At 51.7% G+C, this 22,797-nt stretch overlaps 1 protein-coding gene across 8 annotated transcripts; it reads left to right on the top strand.

Moving 5' to 3' along the window:
* APBB1 (amyloid beta precursor protein binding family B member 1) lies at positions 1-22,797 on the top strand. Of its 8 annotated transcripts, none has more exons than XM_045839612.1 (16): positions 25-139; positions 2,678-2,732; positions 7,253-8,005; positions 13,776-13,951; positions 14,051-14,107; positions 14,188-14,273; positions 14,374-14,437; positions 14,883-15,032; positions 15,422-15,549; positions 15,654-15,659; positions 15,934-16,048; positions 16,185-16,269; positions 16,468-16,551; positions 21,682-21,797; positions 21,947-22,123; positions 22,207-22,797. In XM_045839612.1, exons 3-16 carry the CDS (start codon positions 7,288-7,290, stop codon positions 22,372-22,374), a joined length of 2,130 nt encoding a protein of 709 aa, XP_045695568.1. In that variant the 5' UTR covers positions 25-139; positions 2,678-2,732; positions 7,253-7,287; the 3' UTR covers positions 22,375-22,797. The 8 variants fall into 8 exon arrangements, with proteins under 8 accessions (XP_045695566.1, XP_045695568.1, XP_045695567.1 ...); XM_045839611.1 differs by lacking the exon at positions 25-139 and adding an exon at positions 283-582; XM_045839610.1 differs by lacking the exon at positions 2,678-2,732 and having other exon boundaries at positions 1-139.

The following is a 22,797-nucleotide window of genomic DNA, read 5'->3' as shown; positions in this document are numbered from 1 at the left end:
ATAAGTAGGAGCTATTATTATCGCCAGCGCTGAGTCCTCATCGGCTGTCCACCAGGACGGCGGGAGTGTCGCCTGTCGCAAGGGCGGAGCAGGCTGCCTCTTCAGAACCTCCCGGGCCAAAGACGCCTCGTCCAACCCGGTGGGTGCATGGCTGGCGGGGGTCCAGGACTGGGCCCGCGGCCACGCCGGAATGAGTCCCGGGCCCCGGGGTGGAGGGCGGCGCCGGGGTGGGTAGGGGTCGGATCAGCAGAGGCGGGAGCTGCCCTTCGAAACTCCGGAACCGCGCGCAAGGAGGGAGGCTGGAGAGGGGATTGGGCCTTGGGCTCACTGGAGCTGGAGGGTCGCGTTGGGTGGGGCCTCCCGGACGCCAAGGCCAGGACCGCCCAGAGGAGCTGGCGTTCGCGCGCCCGGCGCAAGATGGCGCCCCCCTCCCTTGTCCGAGCGCGCTCCCGCGGATCCGCGCGCGGCCCGCGGCCCGCGCACTCCTGGGCGGGGGATGTTGTGATGGAGAAGGTGCCGCGGAGCCGCAGCCCCGCAGCCTGAGCCACCTCCGCCACCTGGGCCTGGGGCCTCCCCTCGCAGGTAGGAGCTGCCCCGGCCCGGGCCCAGCCCCGGCAGCCAGATTTCAACCCCCAGCGGCCCGCGGACCCGGCAACCCCTTTTCCTCTGCGGCCAGGGTCCCCCCGGCCAGGCCCCATCCCCGCGGGTGGTCCTTTCACCGTGCGCATTCCCACCATCTCCTATACTCCCCTTGTAGACTCCACTTAGGTCCTCAAGTCGTCCATCCCTGAGCTTTACCTCCTGCCTCTCCGGGATGAATAGGGGGCGATATGGGGGACGGGAAGCCAGCAGCTATGGGGGGGATGGCGAATGGGGGGAGGGGAGGTCAAGGGCTGGGAAGGGGACATAGTGTGAGGTAGGCAGAGGCTGCAGGTTTTCCTGCAGGTCCTAGGCCTGGAATCCGTCAAGCCGCATTCTGTCGCCCTTAGCGACTGAGAAGTGTGCCCTGGGGCCGACTGTGTCCCCAGCTCAGCCAGGAGGCCTAGCACTCACAGAAGCACTCATTAGGATCCGTTTTCCCACCGCCAGTTGAGCGGTTTTGCCCACTACGTCTTGAATCTGCCTGCTTGTATTTTTGCACTCCCAGACCCTCTGGCATAGTTCAGCTCTCTCCACTCTTCAAAGCCCAAATCTTGTCTACGTTCATTTCCTCACTTCCCATTCATTCTTAAAAGGGCTTGGTTGGGTCCTCTGTCTCTCACACCCATTGCTTAAGCCAAGGTCACCGGAGGCTGCCATGTGGCCAACTCCAATGGACACTTTCCTGTTCTCCTCCTTTACCTTTTCACAGTGTTTAGTGGTGTGTGTCAACTCTCCTTGAAGCATTTTCCTAGTTTCTCTTCGGGCATTGTCTGTTCCTTCTTAATCTCATTTGCTACCTCTTTCTTCTTCCTTTAGATGTTGGTGAGGCTTAGTTCTGTCCTTCACTGTCTTCTCTCATTCTGCACTTTCTCCTTGGGTATTCTCCCAAGGCTTCACACACACATGCTGATGACCCCCACATTTATATACCCCTTTCCTGAACTGCAGATTCAATATCTAACTGCCCTCACAATATCCCCTTGGAAGTCCGACAGAAATTCCAAACCTACAGATGCACCCTGATTATCTTCCCTACATTCCCTCTCTACCCTTCTTCCAAGTCTGTTGTTTGTTTAACTCTCAGAAATGTCTACTTCTTAATTAGTTACCCAGGCCAGAATCCTGGGCAACATTCTAGATTAACCTCTACTCCCTCACCCTCCACATCTGATGTCCCCAGGCTCTGTCACATCCACTACCTAAATATTTTTCAAATCCATTCATTTCCCTCCATTTCCACTGCTACCAAACTTAATCTAGGCTACAACCTTTTTTTTCATTGACTGTTCTGATAGCATACCTCCCTTTAACTACTCTCAACACAGTGTGATACTTTTCAAAAATGTATCTATCTGATCATTTATTCATTCAACAAATGTTCTTTGAGTACTTAATATATACCAGGTACTGTGTTAGGAACTGAAGACATAATTATGAGCAGAATAGACTGGGTCCTTGTCCCATGGAGTTGACAATTTGGTGGTAGAGGGATTAGATAAGAATAAAATTGCAGATGTAATAAATCCCATGAAGAAAAGGTGAGTGGTGTCTCGGGAACACACAAGAGCACAAGCTAAATTGGTCTTGTGGGTAGGGAGAGTGGGTCAAGGAAGGCTTTCTCTGAAAACATGACATTTGAAATGAGGTGTAAAGGCTGAGTAAGAGTTAGGCTGAGGGTAGGGGAAGGAGATTCTAAGCATAAGGGAAAGTCACATGTAAACACCTTGTGGAAGGAGAAAACATGATGTTTTTGAGGAATCAAAGAAGGCCAGTGAGGCTGGAGAGCAGAGTGCCAAGGCTGGAGAGGAAGGCAGGGACCAGATTGAGCAGGACAATTGAGACCATGTTACAAATTTTGGTCTTAAAGTCTTTGTTCTTGATGCAGATTATTGATGGTAGTGGATATGGAGAGTAGGTCAAATCTAGAAATGTTTTCAGAGAGAAAATTGTCTGTATCTGGGGATGGATTGAATATGGGGAGTAAGGGAGATGGAAGTGTCAAGGATGGTACCCTTACTTCTGGTTTGTACAACAGGATGTTTGATCATATCGTTCTACAAGCCAGGAGCCTGAAAGAGGACGCGTTAGAGGTAGGCAAAGGAAACATGAATGGGTATGTTGGTTTGAGATCCCTTTGAGACATCCAAGTGGAAATGGTGGATAGAAAGAAATGTACATGTCTGGAGCTCAGATGAGGGGTCTGATGGAGGTGTAAATTTGGAAGTCATTCGTGTACAGGTGGTAACTAAAGCTGTGGGCATGAATGAATACCTACATCGAATAGCAGGTGAGAAAGACAAAAGGGCACAAGAACAAGCCGTGAGAAACTCCAGCTGGTAGAGGGAGATGAGCCAGGAAACAAGTCTAAGAAGCCACCAGACAAAAACCAGGAGGTGTAGCATGTGGAAGCCATGGATGAAAGCTGGATAAGAAATTTATAGTATCAAATGTGCAGGGAGTCCAACCCAGATGAGAACTGTGAGTGTCTATTGGATTAATGACAATAGGGATCATGTTGACCTGGGTTAGAACTGCTACAGATGTGTGTTGGAAATGGAGGCAGGATTGGAAAGGGCTGAGAAGTGAGTGTGAGGTGAGGAAATGGCGGGTGGGGCCGGGGGATGTGTGGAAGGGAAAGAGCAGCAAGTGGCCCTGGAGGAGGGGTGCTGGGACAAAAAAAGATGGTTTTTAAGTTGGAAGATAGTGGATTCCATTGAGGAGAGGTTGATTATATAGAAAAGGAAATGCATAAACAATCGTATAAAATTCCTAGAAAGGCATGAATGGAAGGACCCAAGTGGTAGGTGAAGCAGTTGGTGTTAGGAAAGAGAGAAAAGGATAGGTCCTGAAGTCAGCAAGTTTGCACATTTGAGGACATTCTCGGCTGATGACCTCCATTTCCCCTGTGGATTAGGAGTGGGTGGTTATCCTCTGAGAGGGTGGGGAGTGTAGGGGGTGGTCAAAGGAGAGTTGTGTTATATCTTGGCTAAAAAGGCCCTTCCTAGGAAGGTCTTTGCTGATGTCTAGGCTAGAGTAAGCTTCAGGATCCTGTGGCACTCTGTTTCTCCCCCACCATAATAGTCAATCATTTATTCAACAAATAGGGAGTGTTTTAGGTGCCACTCTAGACACTGGCGTGACAATGAATTGTATGAGTTGTTCAATGACTGTTTCCTCACTAAACTGAGTTCCACTGGGGAGAAACCATTTCTTTACGATTCTTCACTCTTCCCCATGCCATGCACAATGCCTGGCTTATAGTAAGCTGCCAGGTTAGGAGACCCTTGACCTTGACCAGGATTTCCCCCTCCACTGTGGTCTGATATCAGCTTCTTCAGGCTTAGTGGCCACTCTTAGTTTCTGCCCTGAATTCCCTGCTCAGCTCCCTGCCTTGAGCCAGAATCCATTTGGCTCTTTCCCTCCTTTGAGGGGCTCCAGGTATGGATAGCCCCAGTGAGAGGGAAGAGGTAGGATTGTGTGCCTTCTGAAGATACTGGCCAGCTGGTCACCCTTTGATCTCAAAGGCAATGTGGTCACCATCACCTCAGAACTTCCCCATTCCTCCCCCAAGACTTTCTGCCCTGGTGACCAGAAATGAACAGGGCTGCCCTGAAGGCAGCCTGGCTCTTCACTGTCCCAGCCTCACAGTGTGTGTGCCCTTCCCAGAGCGTACTTCCAAGTGCTAAGGAGGTGGGTTCCAGCTTGACCTCTGCAAGACCTGGCTCCATACACCACTGCTTCAGGGAAGGGCTTGTCATCAGCTTGACAGAGTCCTGGGTCTTCTGCTTCCTGAAACTCATGGAGGTGCCGCTTTGGAACAGCGTAAGAGCAAGATTGTCCACTAAAGCCAACATCCTCACTCTTTTTTCCCCTAGATCTCAGCCCACACCTGTCTGTTACCCCAGGCCCATCTTACTTTCTTCTCAGGGACCCTTTATCATTCTTCAGCACCCTCTCTGCACCCCATTGCCCATCCACAGCCCATGGGGCTACACAAGCCTGTCTTAGTGTCTCTTCCCAATGAGTTTTGAGCATCCTTGTTCCTCTCACCCCGTCTGTCCCAGCCATTTCCCCTTCCATCCACACTGAGGGCCTGCTCTGTGGTAGGTGCATAGTGCACTCCCATTGTTGGTGGGAATGTGAAGTTCTGATAGGATGTAGTCCTGGGTGTCATGAGACACAAAGGAGGGAATGGTCACTTGAAATCAAGGAGAAAGGACTGAACAGGAAAGACTTACTGCTTAGCAGCTGTGACCACTGAGCCAAGTTTTGAAACATGAAAAAGAGGTTCTCATGAAGGGAGATAGAATTCTAAACATAGGCAAACATAGAGCCAGGGCTGTGAGAGTGTGACATGTTCTAGAATCCACCATACTCCATGTGGCTGGAGTGTCAGGTGTGAAGGAGGCAGGGGGAAGGACGAGGTCCGAGAGGTCACCAGTTTGGGCTCATGAGGCTTTTGGTGTCCTGCTAATGAGCGCAGATGTTATCCTAAAGGCAGCAGTGAGCCATCCAATTTTTCAAACTGGGGAATTACACAGTCTGGTTTCCATTTTTTGGAAGACTACTGTGATTTTGGGTAGAGACAGAGCTGTTTATTTTTCTCATTTGTGCTAGTGACCACAAATTTTCTCATTGCCCAGGTGGGGCCATGCCGAGCAGACCAGCAGTTACACGTGAGGCAGACAGAAGCCTTTTTCCTTTAGTTCACAGATGTGTGCATAGCATTGTGCTAGAGTCTGAGGAGCTAGAAGGGAGAGAAAGGTGAGCTATGGCTCCTGCCGCAGGACCACCACACCTGAGAGGCGGCAGAGCCTTGCTCCGCAGCCTAAAACACCTCACTGGAACCTGTGCTTGGAGCTCAGCACTACTGTGAGGCAGCAGAGAGAACTGGGGCAGAGGGTCAGGGAGTGAAACAACTTCCTAGTGTGAACGGGGAGACTGAGAACTCTCAGATGAGAAATTCAGGATAAATAACTGTACAGTGGGAGTCAGAGAGAAAGGTGGGTGTTTTGGGGGGCAGTCAGTGAGGGAGAGTTGTGTTGCAGGAGGGGTCAAGTAGTAAGAGAGAATCTGAGTGATAGTATCAGGGAAGGGGAGGGTAACATGGTAGGGGCTGAGAGAATTGGGAAGTGGTCGATAAGGGAGCGTGACCTGTGATGTGGGGGGCCAGTGAGAGTCCAGTGAGCAAGCACTTTATAGTGGGGGTCATGGAAGGAGAGCAGCCCAACAGTGGAAGGTCAGGGAGGATGGAATTGGGGCTTGAGAGTGGGGTCACTCAGTGATGGGGCTGGAAGGACAGGTAGGTGGACAAGGTGATTCGAGAAGGGCTTGTGAGGAGGGAGGAGGGGGTTCGAGGGGACAGGATGGGTGGACCATCAACTGTGGAGGAAGAGGTCCCCTCAACTGAAGGGCAGGTGGAGTTTGGTTGGGGCACCCTGGACACTGGCTGAGACAGTAACATGATCAAAGTATGTTTTCTGAAACTGGCAGAGGAGGTGGCAGAGGTGATGCTGAAATGGGGCCTGGAGGAGATGGGAGGACATGTTCCCATGTTGATTCAGCAACTAATTATTGAGGTCCTTTTCTGTGCCAGGACTGTGTTAAGCTCTAGGAATACCGCACTGAAAAAAAAGACAGAATCCTCACTGCATGGAATGGAAATTATTGTCATGAGGAGACAATGATTTTTTAAAAGCAATTATAATAGTAGTAGTAATAATAATAGCTTTTCAGATGGTACTCAGTGCTAGAAAATATTTGGGGATTGCTGAGCGGGGCCTAGTGCCCTGTAGTTTTAAAAGGGTATTTAGGAAGGTCTCAATGAGAAGGTGACATTTGGGCAAAGACCTGAAGGATTGGAGGGTCTAGGTCAAAGGCTCCTGCTGTGACCCAGGCTGAGGTTAATATAGTGGCTGGCATAGTGACTGGTGCCCGAGGTGAGATGCTTTGTAGAAACAATCACCAAAGCATAGCTTCAGCTGGCCAAAGGAGCCATGGAGTGGAGCCAGCCAAGGCCCTTCCTTTGTGACCTGCCTTCCCAGGGCTCTGTCCTGAGGGCTGGGTCTGCAGTTCTTTCCTGTCCTCACAGTCCCTAGTCAGGGGTGGGTGTGGGGCTGGTTGAGCCCAGCCAGGGGAGCTCAGTGGTGGGACTATGGATAGCGGTGTGGCAGGAGGAAGGGGGCAGTCATTGTCCAGTGTCTGGAACACATGAGCCAGGCCCACGTCAGCCGTGTCCCTGGCACAGTAAGCTCTAGTCGGATGAGCTGGGGGTGGGGATGCATAGAGAGCCATTGTGTGAAGGCTCTGTTGTTGGGATTGAGGGAAAAGCAGAGGTTGGTTATGCTCTCCTAGGAAGCTCCGGGCTAGGGATTTGGGGATGAGGTGGACTGTGGATCTGGGCCTAGCTTGAGATAGGGATAGTGGTGATGGGGGACAGGAGTTAAGCTCAGTCATGCTTATGTGAAAATAGCTCGCAGGACATGGAGCAGTGTGTGCTGGCCTACTGAGTGTAAGGGACATGGGGAGGTGCGGGTGCAGCCCTGGGGCAGAGGCAGGAGTGCTGCTATCCTGACCTGGAGGCTAAACATAGTCTTCCCTTTCTCCCCAGCCCCTACCCCCTGCCCTGCAGGATCTTCCAAGGCCATGTCTGTTCCATCTTCACTGAGCCAGTCGGCCATTAATGCTAACAGCCACGGAGGCCCTGCCCTGAGCTTACCCCTGCCCCTGCACGCTGCCCACAACCAGCTGCTCAACGCCAAGCTGCAGGCCACGGCTGTGGGACCCAAAGACTTGCGCAGTGCCATGGGGGAGGGTGGTGGGCCTGAGCCAGGCCCTGCCAATGCCAAGTGGCTAAAGGAGGGCCAGAACCAGCTCCGGCGGGCTGCCACCGCCCACCGTGACCAGAACCGAAATGTGACCTTGACCCTGGCAGAGGAGGCCAGTCAGGAGCCTGAGATGGCACCCTTGGGCCCCAAAGGCCTGATGCACCTGTACTCTGAGCTGGAGCTTTCTGCCCACAATGCAGCCAACCGAGGGCTTCGAGGACCCGGCCTGATCATCAGCACCCAAGATCAGGGGCCAGATGAGGGAGAGGAGAAGGCAGCAGGGGAGGCCGAGGAAGATGATGAGGAAGAGGATGAGGAGGAAGAGGAGGACTTATCTTCTCCCCCAGGGCTGCCTGAGCCTCTGGAGAGTGTGGAGGTGCCTCCTGGACCCCAGGCTCTTGCAGATGGCCCTCGGGAGCACAGCAAGAGTGCCAGCCTCCTGTTTGGCATGCGGAACAGTGCAGCCAGTGACGAGGACTCAAGCTGGGCTACCTTATCCCAGGGCAGCCCCTCCTATGGCTCCCCGGAGGACACAGGTACCTTGTGGAGGTTGACATGGGGAATGTGGGAGGGTGAGAGGGCAGAGGGCAGGCTTCTCCATTCAGAGGCCAGGGCCAGTCTGGGTGGGAGCCACAGAGCACGTGTCCTCAGCAGGCCATGCCCAGGCTTCCCTGGAGGAAACCATTTCTGCCTTCAGAGAGTACTCAAAAAAGTTGATCATTCCATCATCATGCATACCCTGATGGACAGTGAGGTAGGTCTGTTTATGGGGCATTTACTAGGTACTGGCTCGTGCTCGGAACTATCGTAATTAATCTTCACAATGCTGTGAGGTAGAATACCATTATTATGCCCATATTGTGGATGGCAAAAAAGAGGCCTGGAGAGATTTCCCAAAATCACAGAGTCTTAGATCAGAGTAGAACTGAGATCCAAACCAGGTCTGAGTCCAGACCTGAGCTGTGGGCCCGTGTTAGCCTGCTATTGCACACAGCAGGATGAACGAACCAAGACACCTTGGGCCAGATTTTAACAGGCCAGGTCTAGAGGGAGCAGCAGCACCTCCCCACAGAGGCCTATTTGGAAAGATGGGGGAGTGTTGTGTGCAACATGTTAGTCATTGCAAGGATCCTGTTTTGAATCCTTTGTATCAGGAATAGGATATTGATACAAAAGTTAGGAAAAAAAGGAACAATAAACACATGCTTCTTTGTGAGGTTCAGGGCAGAAGAATAAATATTCAGACTCCAAGGATTGATCATTAAATATGTCCTAATAAGTTGAGCCTCCACATTTGCTAATATCTCGTAGAGGTGTGGACAGGGTCGAGAGCACAGGGGAGAGACAATGGGCTGTAGCCACAAGCTGGGCGTTTGGTTGATGCAGATGTAAAGAAAGATTAGGAGATTAGGAAAGACTCCCTGACACCAGGTGACAAGCACCATAGCCAGACCCCAAACTGTGGAGCCTTTGCAGGGAACATGTGGTTCAGATGAGCTGAGGGCAGCATACTGTCCCCTTTCAACACTCTTTTTGCAGACACTTTTTTTTTTATTTTTTAAAGATTTTATGTATTTATTTTTAGAGAGGGGGAAGGGAGGGAGAAAGAGGGAGACAGAATCAATGTGTGGTTGCCTCTCACATGGCCCCTACTGGGGACCTGGCCTGCAACCCAGGCATGTGCCCTGATTGGGAATTGAACCTACGATGCTTTGGTTTGAAGTCCGCGCTCAATCCACTGAGCTACGCCAGCCAGGGATGTAGACACTTTTAAACATATACAGAAGTAGAGAGAATAATGAACCTTATTTATCTATTACCCAGTTTCAATGATTAGCAACACCTGCCTAATCTTGACACATCTGTACCCCCACCTACTCTGGGACCCTAGTCTAGGTCATTTTAAAGCAGATATCCTTATTCATAAATGTTTGCCCAAACATTTCTAAAAGGTAAAACTCTTTAAATTCAATTTTTCTTTTTATTTTAAAGAAGGGGAAGGGAGGGAGGAGAAAGAGAGGGAGAGAAACATCGAGGTGATCCGTTGCCTTCCTCATGTGCCCTGACTGGGGACAGAACCCGCAACCCAGGCATGTACTCCAACTGGGAATCGAACCGGTGACATTTCAGTCTGTGAGGTGATGCCTAACCAACTGAGCCACACTGGTATGGTCAAGATAAAACTCTTAAAAAATTCATAATACCATTATCATGTCTATAATAATTTAACAGTAAGTCCTTAATATCATCATATGTTCAGGCAGCGTTTACATTTTCCCAGTTGTCTAATAAATGTCCTTCCCTACCCTTTAAAAAGGTTTTATTGTTTGAATCAATATGCAAATAGGTCCCGACCTTTTGCTGGTTGATATGACTCTTAAAGTTTCTTTTGATCTCTATGTTATCTCTCCATCTCTGTTTTTATTTTTGCTTGTAGTTGTTTTTTAGTTGAAGCCACTGTGGTGTTTGCCCTGGTTTTCCATGGTCAGATTCGCACATTCTCTCCCTGTAGTGGTGTTGAACATGTTCCCCTTCCCCTGAATTTCCTGTAAATTGGTAGTGAGTTCGAGAGCCTTGATCAGATTCAGATTGGAGAGTTTTGCATTTTGTTTTTTCAAGATCACATTATAGGTGATACTGAGTCCTTCCATCAAAGGCCAAGTCTGATTGTCTCTCTTTTTGTGATGCTAGTGGCCTTCGGTGGTCATTGCCTGGACCCCTTTAAAGGGAACAGCTGCTCTTCCAGTCCAGTTTGTTACAGGGCTGGACTTGGGAAAATGTAGTCTCAATGGAGCCAGTTTGTGTAACTTTTCAAGGGAAACTGAAAACTAGATATGCGTGTGAACTGTCCCAATTTCTAAATGTTAATCAATTCCGTTTTTTTAAAGCACCTTGTAAGCCATACACAATCGATCTGAGGATTTCACCAGTCTGCGGGTTGCTGGTCTGCAACCTCTGCCTGAGGGGTGTGAGTCAGAGGCCAAATAATGGAGGACCTGGTTGTTCAGGGGCTCCTGGGATGGCTGCTGTGGTGCCACACCTGTGAACCTTCTGGGAGCAGGAGGGTAAAACTGCTGGAGACCTGAGAAGGGTACGCCAGGCATAGGCAGTGACCTTGGAGGCTGTGGAAATTGAGGGTAGTGGTGTGGGGCCGGCCTAAGGAAGGGCTCACTCTTTTGTGATTCTGTTACCATAACCATGAAGACAACACAATAGGTCTTGACTCTGTAGGAATTGGCTAGAATTGGGCAAAAATTATTATTTTTTAAAATATATTTTTAAATATTTTATTTATTTACTTTTAGAGAGAGGAAAAGGGAGAGAGAAAGAGAGGAAGAGAAACATCATTTGGTTGCCCCTTCCATGCCCCCAACTGGGGACCTGGCCTACAACCCAGGCATGTGCCCTGACTGGGAATCAAACTAGAGACCCTTTGATTTGCAGGTTGGCACTCAATCCACTGAGCCACACCAGCCAGGGCCAAAAATTATTTTATTCTTCCCACTTTAAGATCTCCACAAAGTTGTTGACTGAATGCGTAAGTGCATGAATGAATGAATGAATGAACGAACTTGACTACCTGTATGGGGTCCATACTCTGTGCCAGGCCTTGTTCTAAGGGCTGGAAATGCATACTACAGGGGACAGGTGTTACTGCCCTCATGGCACTCCTAGTCTAGTGGGGAGTCAAAAGTACATAGGCAGTTAGAACCAGCATGATGCACTCAGGGGTGGGGGAGGTGCAGGTGGGGCGCCTGACCCTGCCTGTGTTTGTGCTTGGCAACAGTCAGGTGGGTTAGTTTAGAGAAGTGACCTTTACACTGATGCCTGAAGGGGGAGTTGTAATAGCCAGGAGAGGATAGTGGGGAGGGAAGCTGGGCTTGGAGAGGATGAGGGGCATGCCCCAATCAGGGAGAGAGAGAGAAGGGGTGTGAGGATGGTCAGAAATAGGCTGAGAGGCAGGTTAGAGGCACCCAAGCTCTGCAGGGGGATTTGGACTCCATCCTGAAGGCATGGAGATGACAAGAGTATTAAACTGGAGAGTGACTGCATTAGTTAAGCATTTCAGAACAATCGTCCGGACTGTGATGTGCAGCCCAGATTGGAGGAGACTAGACTAGAGGGAGACCACTGTGAAGCTGTCACAATGATCCAGGTAGGAAATATTAGTAGTCTGGGTTATGGTAGTGGCTTGGAGGTAGGTAGTGCTTGGAGGAGATGTGCCAAGCTCCAGAAGGGCCTCCCAGATGGTCAGGGCAGGAGAGTGGCCCCTCCAGGCCAGATCGGAAGGAAGAAGCTCTTTAAAGCAGGAGGGTACGGGCTGATAGGGATGGCAGATGGATTGGTGTGTGTGACTCAGGCAGAAGATGGTGAATTGGTCCTCAGATTTGAGAGGTGTATGACCTTCATAAAGAAGAGTGTGGCTGTGGAGGGCACGTCTGCCCTACGTGCTGATGTTTCAGAAGGTTTGGCAGTTGAGCCCAGAAGGCAATGGAAGGTATCTGGGGAAGAGCAGGCATTTCAATTCCTTAGGGCCCGAGGTAAGGGGAGGGTGGGTGAGAAGAGGTGGTTATGGCTGTCTAGAAGGCTGGATAGGCAGGAACTGCCCCTCCTCGTTTTGAGGTGAGGCGCCTGCCCAAATAACTCACCTCAGGTGTGCAGCCACCTTGATGTAACCACGCCCACTCCCAGCCCCTCTGTGCCTGGTTGCTCAGCAGCCTGGGTCTGGGGACTGCTTGTCCCTCAGTGCTGCCGCTTGGACCAGTCAGGATTCCTGGTTTCCCTGGTAACGCGAAGCACGTCAGCAGTCTGGGCGCTCCCAGCCGGCCCTAGTGCTGCGGTTGCCGAGGAGACGCTGCAGCCTAGCTGGTCCCCGGCAGGTGAGGGGGTTGGTACTGGGAAGCCCCAAGCCCAGCCCCAAGCTTGCTGGGGTCCAGAACCTCAAGGCTCAATCTCAGACTCAGACTGTTGGGCAAGTTCTGCGGAGGGGAGGCAGCACTGAGAGCCTTGAAGCCACACCCTGATTGTGCTGAGAGCTCCAGGCTTGCAGGGCCCCAGGTGGCTGGGCTATTTCCCAAGGGGCTGAGCCTCCCTGTGTCCCTAAGACAGGGCTTGATTGTGGCACTGAGGTGACCACTGTGGGGTAGGGTGGCATGGAGATTTGGGATTGGGGGAGGGGAGCCAGGATTAGAAAGAAGAGATGTGAGTAGGAAGGGCTGGGGTCTCAGGAGCACCCTCCCTCCTCACCCCAAGGAGGTCTCCTCCCATGGTGGTCCTGGCCCCTCCCTAGTGAGCTCCAGGCGGAGGAGGATCTTGCCTGGCAGGCGCTCTGCCCTGGTGAGAAGGGGGTGGGATGAGCTTTTCTCTGCAGCCCAGCACCAGGCTGTGAGCCCAGCTGGCTGGGCTGGAGGGGCTGTGAGGAGGGAGGGTGGAGGCAGGAGGGGCTGGGAACGAGCGCCATGTTCTCCCAGGACTTTTTCCTGGCCATCATCCTGCAGGACAGCAGCCCAGGTGAGGGATGGCTCGGGGTTGGGCATGATGTGGGTTGGGGCTGGCAGGGAGAGCAGAGGCAGAAGAGGCGTGAGCCGGACTGTAGGGCTGGAGTGGTGTCGGCTGGAGGAGGAGGGATGTATGTCACAGGTGCTCCATGTGCGAGCATGTGCACAAAACGTTGGCTTGCATCTTAAGGGTCAGGGCGTGAGTGTCTGTGGTGTCCGCACACACTGGCAGAGGTTGCTGTATGTCGTGTGTCTGTGTGTGCACTTACTGTATGGTACCTGCACCTGTGTTGGAGGTCATTGTGTGTGTGGCCAGCTTTGGTATATATAGCTGTGTGTGCACACACCTCTGTGTATGGTGTCTGCATTAGTGTGTGGCTGGAGTTGGTGTGTGTGTGTTTGCCCACTTTCTGTGTGCACATACCATTGTGTTTGTGGTGGGTGCAAAGGTGTGTGGTAGGGTTTGTGTGTCTGGTAATGGTGTGCACCTGAGATACAGATATGTATGACAGAAGGTCATTTGGGGTCATCTAACCTCCCTCCCTTCTCTCTGCCTTCCTCCTTCCCTGCATGTGGCCACATCAGCCAGGAGCAGGGCCCAGGAGGAGGCCTGAGCCATGTTCCCTGCTGGTAGCCGCCTGTGTGGTGACTCCAGACTGTGGGCTCTAGGAGGAATCAGGAAGCATGTTGTACTGGAGCCCTTCCTCCACCCCTCCTCCACCATGGGGTCTTAGGGAGGGGACTGGGCATAAACCCCCGCTGTCTGCTTTTTGGGTGGGCAGACTCTTACCAAGCCTCCACCTTGCAGATTCCTTCTGGAACCCTAACGCCTTCGAGACGGATTCCGACTTGCCGGCTGGATGGATGAGAGTTCAGGACACCTCAGGGACTTACTACTGGCACATCCCGACAGGGACCACCCAGTGGGAGCCCCCTGGCAGGGCCTCCCCCTCCCAGGGGAGCAGCCCCCGAGAGGAGTCCCAGGTAAGGCTCACAGGCCTGTTGCATTTTCACTGGGGTGCAGGGGTGGTGTTGCTGGAACAAGGTGAGCTGCCTACTCACCCCTCCCTTCCCCCCTCCTAGCTCACCTGGACAGGCTTTGCCCACAGAGAAGGCTATGAGGATGGAGAATTTTGGAAGGTGAGTGGGGGTACCTGCTTCACAATGGGAGAGCTGCAGAAGGGGCATGATTTTGGCCCTGACTCCTCTCTCTTCCCAAGGATGAACCCAGTGAGGAAGCACCAATGGATTTTGGATTGAAAGACCCTGAGGAGGGGACACTGCCCTTCCCGGCTCAGAGCCTCAGGTGAGGGGGAAGGCTTAGTGCAGTGGACTGTCAGTGGGATGAGTCTATTTGGAAGGGCCTTGACAGAGCTCCTGTACCAAGTGTTACCATCTGCCTCCAGCCCAGAGCCATTGCCCCAAGAGGAGGAGAAGCTGTCCCAAAGGAATGCCAACCCAGGGACCAAGGTTTGTGCAAGACCATCACCCATGCCTCAGGCTGGGGCCCCCCTGTGTGCAGGAGAGCCCCTTGTGTCATGTCTTGGGGGCATCTCTGGTCTCTTTATAGCTCCCCCGGTCCTCAGTTGGGAGCTCTTACAGTCTCAGCACAGACCCCGGTGTCTGAGCTGCAGGCCCTTCAGTTTTTAATGCAACCAGTGGCCTGACAGGGGGCCCTTCCAAGCTTGGCTCGGATGCTTCCTTGTACTAGCAGGGGTCTCCTCTGAGACCATCATCCCTCCTGCCAACTATACGCTATTTGGGGTGCTTCTCAGTCTTAGCTTAGAACACCCACTCACCACGTTCTGAGTCAGACTCCTCTAGCAAAGCCCCCTGTGTCCTGTGTCCTGTTTTGACACTCCTCCAGTTGCAACTCAGACCCTCTACCTCCCACCCCCTCTTCTGTGTCTGGTAGTGTTTTGCTGTGCGCTCCCTTGGCTGGGTGGAGATGACCGAGGAGGAGCTGGCCCCTGGACGCAGCAGTGTGGCTGTCAACAACTGCATCCGTCAGCTCTGCTACCACAAAAACAATCTGCACGACCCCATGTCCGGGGGCTGGGGGGAGGTGAGGGCCCCAGCTGGTGGGGTGCAGTGCGGGGTGTGGTGCGGTGGAGAAGTATAGGAAAGAAAGTGTGAGAGATGAGAGAGCTGAGCTGCCCAGGCAGGGGCTGAGGGAGGGAGGTATTGACCTACCCCACATGACAGTCCTGTGGGATGGATATGTGACCCCTGGTTGGGACCTTGGGAGATGGTTGTCTCACGAGGATGGGGAGGATAAAAGGAGGAAGTGATGACAGGTATGACCTCTCCTCAAGTGCAGCCTGCAGGGTGGGTGATCTGACCCCCAAGCAAGGGTCCCAGATGTGTGGCTGACCTCCTCTGAGCTGGAGATGGCAGAGCTCAGCCACCTTCTCAGCTCGGGCACCAATGCATGCCTGCTTCCTGGGCCTGCAGGGAAAGGATCTGCTGTTGCAGCTGGAGGATGAGACGCTAAAGCTGGTGGAGCCACAGAGTCAGGCCCTGCTGCACGCCCAGCCCATCGTCAGCATTCGCGTGTGGGGCGTCGGGCGGGACAGTGGAAGGTGGGCGCAGAGCCTGGGACCCTAGGGTGGGGGCTCATCCAGCAGCCAGAGTGGGCCCTCATCCCTGACTCTCTTCTTTGCCTCTCTTGTGCTGCCGGACCCAGAGAGAGGTACTGTGCCTGTTTACCTCCTCCCTCCTCCCACACCTGGACCCAATGCCTCAGAGCACCCTGGTTCCTCTGTTCTTCCCTGCCCCTTCCTGCCCGCTGTGCTCGCCCATTCTCCCCCGCCTCGACATGCTTGCCTGTCTATCCTCCAGCCAGAGGCAGTACCCACAGGACACCATCTGAGGGCAGAAGCCCTGGAGCAGGGTGTGGGTGTGGTGGGAATGAGGCTCAGCACTGGATGGCACTGGGAGACACTGAGGTGCCCCTCCATCAACAGGGACTTTGCCTACGTAGCTCGTGATAAGCTGACCCAGATGCTCAAGTGCCACGTGTTTCGCTGTGAGGCACCTGCCAAGAACATCGCCACCAGCCTGCATGAGATCTGCTCTAAGGCACGACCCCGTCTGCTCCCTGGATTTGCTCTACAAGGGTGGGGGTGGGGTCACTGAGTGGTGGTTGGGGGCTCCAGGCCAAGGAAGCCCTAACAGACCCTCCTTCATTCCTTTCTTCCTCTCCTCCCTTCATCAGATCATGGCTGAACGGCGCAATGCCCGCTGTTTGGTAAATGGACTCTCCCTGGACCACTCTAAACTTGTAGACGTCCCTTTTCAAGGTCAGTGTCACAACCCCTCCACGTCCAGCTCAGCTTTGTTGGCAAAGGTGGAGTGACCTAAAAAGAGACGAGTGGAAGGACTTTGGTTAAAGGGAGGAAGGGGAAAAGGGTGGAGGTAGGGCCTTGGCTGGAATGTCTAACTCATACCCTGGTGGTGGGAACTGGAGGTGAGCAAGATTGACCTCTTCTTCCCCACAGTGGAATTCCCAGCGCCTAAGAATGAGTTGGTGCAAAAGTTCCAAGTCTATTACCTGGGGAATGTTCCTGTTGCTAAACCTGTTGGTACGTATGTTCTCCTTCACTCAGGCACCACCACCTTGATCCCGAAGCTCTGCTCCCATCCTCTGCCTCCCAGTGCCTCTTTTACCAGACTTTCCTCATGCTTGATGTCACCCTGTTCTTCAAAATGCATCCCACCTCCTGTACCTCTGTCCCAGCTGCACTCTGTGTCCTGCATATCATGGCAATTGACATACCTTTACGGAGTGTGAACCAGTGAACCAGGCACATAGGGAGACCTACTCCTGATTCCTGCAGCAAAGCTTTGATTACATTGGGAGGCAGGTCTTAGATAATCAGAGACACCAGGCAGCAGCTGGGAGTGGGATTTGGTATTACAGCACCAAGTACGGACTGTGAGCATTTACAGAAGAAGCGGTGAGCATAATTGTCACGTGCTTTATTGCTTGTAAAGTGCTTCTTTATGTATTATGTCATTTAATTCTTGAAGACCCTATGAGGTTGTGATTATAATTCCCATTTTATAGATATGAAAACTGAAGGTAGAGACTATCTGATTTATATTTCCAGTGCATTCACAGCACCTGTTATTTATTTGTTCATTCACTTAGCAAATACCTACAAAGCCTACCATGTGCCAGGTCTTGGGAGAACAGTGGCCATAGTCCTGCTTTCATGAAGGTTACAGTAGAAAAGAACAGGACTAGTCAAATCACACAAATAAATGTATAATTATAGATTAAGTTATTCATTGAAAGAAAATAGCAGGTGCTATGAAACTATGTAACAGAGAAACCTCATTTAGTCCAGGGAGTCAGAAACGAGTTACTTGAGAAAAGTGACATTTGAACTGAGATAAAAAATGAAGAGGAACTAATGTGGTAACGTGGGAGGGAGGAGTCAGGTAGGAGAAGATTGTTCCAGTCATAACGAAGAGCATGTGGGGTGACCCAGAGCAGACGATGGTTTGGCACTTCAGAGGCAGTGAGAGGGGGAGAGCAGTGCCAGATGCGGCTGGGAGCTGAGCAGTGGTCAGACCGCGTGGAATCTTCAGGCCATGTTAATGGTTTGTTCTTCATCCCAAGAACAGCAAGGAGCTCTGGAAGAGTTTTTAGGAGAGCTCTCGGCATAATCAGATTTGAATTTTGTAAAGCTTACTTTGGCTATACCGTACCAAGGAGAATGTTTGGTAGGTGGAAGTGGATGTAGAGAGCTCAGGAGGATCTTGCAATAGTGGTGGCCAGTACGGAGAGATTCTTGGACTCTTGATAGAAATGAAAGGGTGTGTTGATTCAAGAGATATTTAGACAGGTGACCAAAAAAGAGAGAGACAGAGACTCATTTAGACAATTGAAATCAATAAGCTTTGGTGATTGATGACTGTGGGGTGAGGGACAGAGGCATTAAGGGTGACTCCTGGCTTTTTGGCTTCTGAATTGAGTGGAGAGCAGTGCCATTCTGTAAAGGTAGATTCTGGAAGCCGCCAGTTTTGGGTTGTCGATTGTGAGTTCAATTTTAAACATGCAGAGTTTGAGCCCTGGCCAGTGTGGCTCAGTTGGTTGAAGCATTGTCCCTTAAACCAAAAGGTCATGGTTCAATTCCTGGTCAGGGGACATGCCTAGGTTACGGGTTTAGTCCCCATACAGGAGGCAACTGATCAATGTGTGCACTCTCCCCTGCCCTAGCCCTTCTTCTCTCTCTGGAATGAATGAATGAATGAATGAATGAATGAATGAATAAATAAATAAAACATGCAGAATCTGAGGTAGCTTGGGGAAGCTGAGTGGCAAATTCAAGTAGGCAGCTGGATTCAGAGGAGAAGTCTGGGTCAGAGATACAACTGTGGACATCATTGGGTTATAGAGGTAATCAAGGCTACGAGTGTGGAGGAAACTGACCCTGGAAAGTGGGTAGCCTGCTGTGAAAAGGGAAATGAGCCTAGGCCTAGCCTTGAGGCTCTCCAACATTTAATGGATAGTGGAAGGGGGTGAAACTGCCAAGGATAGTGAGAGCAGAAGGAAAGTTCAGAGGAAAAAAGACTGTTTCAAGAAGTGGTTCGGTGCCGTGTCAAAAGGCACTTAGGAAGACCTCAACAATATTTGGTGAATGGTTAAACAAGCAAATGAGACTTGCCTTAGGTGACATAGTCAGGGGATGGTAGTCCTAGGACTCCAACCCTGGTCATCTTTAGTTCTTTCATTTTCCCCTGAAACCATGCTGACTCTAATGACCAGCATCTTAACATGTAATGAGTGAACCCTTCTTAGAAAGGGTAGGGATTGAGCTGGAGTGCAAAGGAAGGCTGAATTTGCAGAGGAGTGGCTATTCCAATTGGATCCAATGGGACTGCTACAAACGGGCAGCTGGAGGTGAGAGGAGTGTGCTGAGGGAGCAGGAAGGAGGCTCGGCTGACCCCTACGCCTTCGCTCTCATTTCCTTCTCCTTCCCACCTTCAGCTTTGAAACCCTTGTTGCCTCTTCCAGCCATTACCCCTACTCCCAGATTCATCTGCCACCTTATATAGGTTCTCACTACATTTAATCATCTGTCTGCAACCCCTCTGTTGCCCGTCAGCTCAGTGGGTCTGCTGTGATGAAGCCAGTTCTTCCACACTTGTAGGCTGTAAGCTCACTTCTTGCTTTATATTGTGCTCCCTCTTCTTCTTTAAATTTATCGATTTGAGAGAGGGGGAGAGAGAGAGAGAGAGAGAGAGAGAGAGAGAGAGAGAGAGAGAGAGAGAGAAACAAACATCGATTTGCTGTTCCACTGATGTATACACTTACTGGTTAATTCTTATATGTGCCCTGGCAAGAGATGGAACCTGCAACCTTGGTGTAGTGAGAGGGCACTCTAAGAAACTGAGCTACCCCACCAGGGCTGTCTGCTCCCTTTTTAACTTCCAGGGGTTTAACACCAGCTCCTGCTAAAGCTGCAATATTCATTTACTCAACAAACAACTACTGACTGCCTGGTTTGTGCCAGCCACTATTCTAGGTTCTTGGTACATGTTAATGAACAAAACCAACAAAGATTCTTGCCTTCAGGTAGCTGACACACTAGCCAGGAGAGACAGACAATAAAATAAGTTGTGTAGTATGCTGGAAGGCAATGACCGATAGAAAGAAAAAAATGAACAGAAGGATAAGGAGGGTAGGGAGTGTGGGGCTCGGAGTTAGGGAGCAGGTTTCAGTCCTGAGTTGTTGCCAGCTCAGGCTTTTTCCAGGTCCTGTTCTTCCACTTCTTCCCACCGCCTCCTGGCTGATCCCACACTGTGAGGCCAGGCCCCACCCTCACAGCCCCATCTGCTTCTTAAGCAGTTTGACTTTGATGTCTCATCCACAGCTCATGATCTTTGAGACTTTCTGTCGACTGTCCTCAATGTCATAAACGTCACAGCTCTCTGCAGTCTGACCTGGCCCACCACTCCTACTTGCATTGATACCCTTCTGTGGACTCCCAGGTTACTTGGTTCTCCCAGTTCAGGTGCATAGGCACAAGTTGCCTTGAGGGTGACTTGGTCACGTGTCTGGAAACCCTTTGGTAGATAAACCCTGTGCTAGGATTGGCAACACAGAGATGAACGAAACTTGGTTTTTGTCCTGGAGATGGCCAGTTGAATGTGGAAAAGGTTTTCCAGGCGTTACAAGATGTTTTGCTAAGAGTTGACCCAGAACATCCTCTCTTTGTCTTGCGGCAGGGAAGGCTTCCCAGGTAGGGCCTGGGTGAGCCCTGGAGGATTTGAATTGGGAGTTTCTCAGACAGTCGAGGGGGTAAGGTAAGGTGCACTCCAGACAGACGCTTATCCCTCAGTGACAGTCTGTGTCCCTCGAGGGCATCCTCTTCTCTCAGTTTGTATTCCCCACCTGCCTTGCAGGGTATTTGCCAAGATGAGATGTTAATAAATGCTCCATAAGTCATTTGAAGCTCCAGGAGCAGTAAAGTATGAGGCTTGACAGCTCACATGAGGCCAGTTTTTAGAGGACTTGCATGCTTGGGAGTTTGGCCTTGATCCAGCCAGAGGTAAGATGAGCAAGGCCAATGTGGGGGAGGACTTTCGAGGATATTTGTCCTCTAGCCAAAAGGAGTCCACGTGGTCTGCTTCTAGTCAGAGCCTGCAAGCACTGCAAGGGGCAAGAGGGCCCAGGAGGGGACCACTGAGGTGTGGGCTTTTGTGCTGGTGTTCACTCTTAGCTCTTTGCTGGAAGGGCAAAGATACCGAGGTCATGCAGTCAGTCCTGGGTGGTGCAGGACCTGGAACCCGTGCCTCCACCATGCAGTGTGCTGCTGCCTGGGTTCTCCGCTGAGCGCAAGTGGAAGTGGAGGAAACCATTGTGTTTCAAGGGAAAGTTGATCAATCTAAAAGCCAGGTCCTTGGTTCCCTTGGTCTTTGAGCACATTATAGAAATTATCTATAATTTCTATATAGATAAGTTAGATTTATCTGTACAGAAACTAAGGTGGCAACTAACATTTTGACAGCTTTTCTAGTTCTGGAAACTAGGAATGTGGAGAAGAGGCGGGGAAAGGCTGGCTAGGAGCCCAGGCTCTGGAAGCAGACTGCCTGCGATCAGATCCCCATTCCTCCGTGTACCTAAGGTTTATTACCTGATTTATATAAGCATCCTTATCTATAAAACTACGATAAGAGAATCTATGGTGAGATTGTTGTAAGGCACTTAATGATTTAACACACTGTGACCCAAGAGTAAACATTTCCTCAAATGGGCATCTTAAAAAAAGCAAAGGTTGGGTCGCAGGCGAGGGCTGGCCTGAGGAGTTGGTTTGGGAGTTGTGTGAAGCACAAGGTCTAAAAGTGGAGGAGTGAAATGTAGGGAGGTCAGAGCTTTGTAGTGGGGGAGGAGCGAAGGGTCAATTTGTTTAGGCCACTGGAAGAAGAGGCAGAATTGGTGAAGAAAACCAAGGTTAGGATGCAAGATGGAAGAAACCAGAAAAGTGGCAAATCTCTGAAGCCAAAGAGAAAAGTACCAAGGAAGGGAAACCTGTGTAGCACAGGAGATTGGGGGGATGGGGGAGGGGAGGGCTGTGGGTGGATGAAGTAGGAATGGAGCAAAGGTCCTGGGTTTGACTGGGCAGAGCTGGAAAGTCTGGGGTAGATTAGGGGTGTCCACTCCCCACTTCCAGTGGTGCCATGTTTGTGTCCATATCTTCTAGGGGTAGACATAATAAACGGGGCCCTGGAGTCTGTCCTGTCCTCCAGTAGCCGTGAGCAGTGGACGCCAAGTCACGTCAGTGTGGCCCCTGCCACCCTCACCATCTTGCATCAGCAGGTAAAGACCTGGTGTGGCGGAAGAAGGCATGGCAGAGTTTTGCCGTGAAGGGGAGACTGGGGGGTGAGGGCAAGAGTCACCAATAAGATGGATGTGCCCAACAGAACAGAATCTGGCTGTTCCTTACCAACTGGGTTTCCTCCTTCCAGACAGAGGCGGTGCTGGGAGAGTGTCGGGTACGTTTCCTCTCCTTCTTAGCGGTGGGCAGAGATGTCCACACGTTTGCATTCATCATGGCTGCTGGCCCAGCCTCCTTCTGCTGCCACATGTTCTGGTGCGAGCCTAATGCTGCCAGCCTCTCAGAAGCTGTGCAGGCTGCATGCATGGTAAGTGGGTGGAGTGGTGGGGTGGTGACACTGACCCCCAGGTGGGCAGGCTGGAGAATGACTGCCCCCCCATCTCTCTACAGCTCCGCTACCAGAAGTGTCTGGATGCCCGCTCCCAGGCCTCCACATCCTGCCTCCCTGCACCCCCTGCTGAGTCCGTTGCCCGCCGTGTAGGGTGGACTGTCCGTAGGGGTGTTCAGTCGCTGTGGGGCTCCCTCAAGCCCAAACGCCTGGGGGCCCATACCCCCTGAAGCCCTCAGTTCTCTCTCCACCTGCTTGCACTGGGCCCCAGGGAACTCAAGGCTATAGGGCAGGGAGGGGCCCTAGAGGCCATTCTTTGGCCTCAGCCCCACCCCCCTCCCAAACTGCCCCTCCTCAGTAGCTGGGTTCCCTGCCTAGGGGCTGGAGAGGAAGACCTCTAATCCCTTGGAGGAAGTGACAGTACTGGATTGATGACAGGAGCAACAGGAAGCAAGGCCAGTCCCCGGCCCGTCCACCCCCGCCCATCCCCACATTTCAGGTGGAGCAGAAGGAATTCTTCGAAGCCAGGCCCCATCTTTGTGGGGCCCAGCAGGGACAGGAGGGGACCAGCCCAGATGTGGATCCCCTCCCCGCTGCCCCATGGCACCTCTGCTGTATTGATATCACTAATAAAGTCTGTCTGCCCTGCTGAA

Source organism: Phyllostomus hastatus, unplaced genomic scaffold, assembly GCF_019186645.2.
Source record: "Phyllostomus hastatus isolate PE091 unplaced genomic scaffold, TTU_PhHast_1.1 phas_contig_304, whole genome shotgun sequence".
NCBI classification, from domain to species: Eukaryota; Metazoa; Chordata; class Mammalia; order Chiroptera; family Phyllostomidae; genus Phyllostomus; species Phyllostomus hastatus.
The sequence above is the reverse complement of the archived record's forward strand: the minus strand, read 5'-3'. Positions and strand labels throughout refer to the sequence as shown.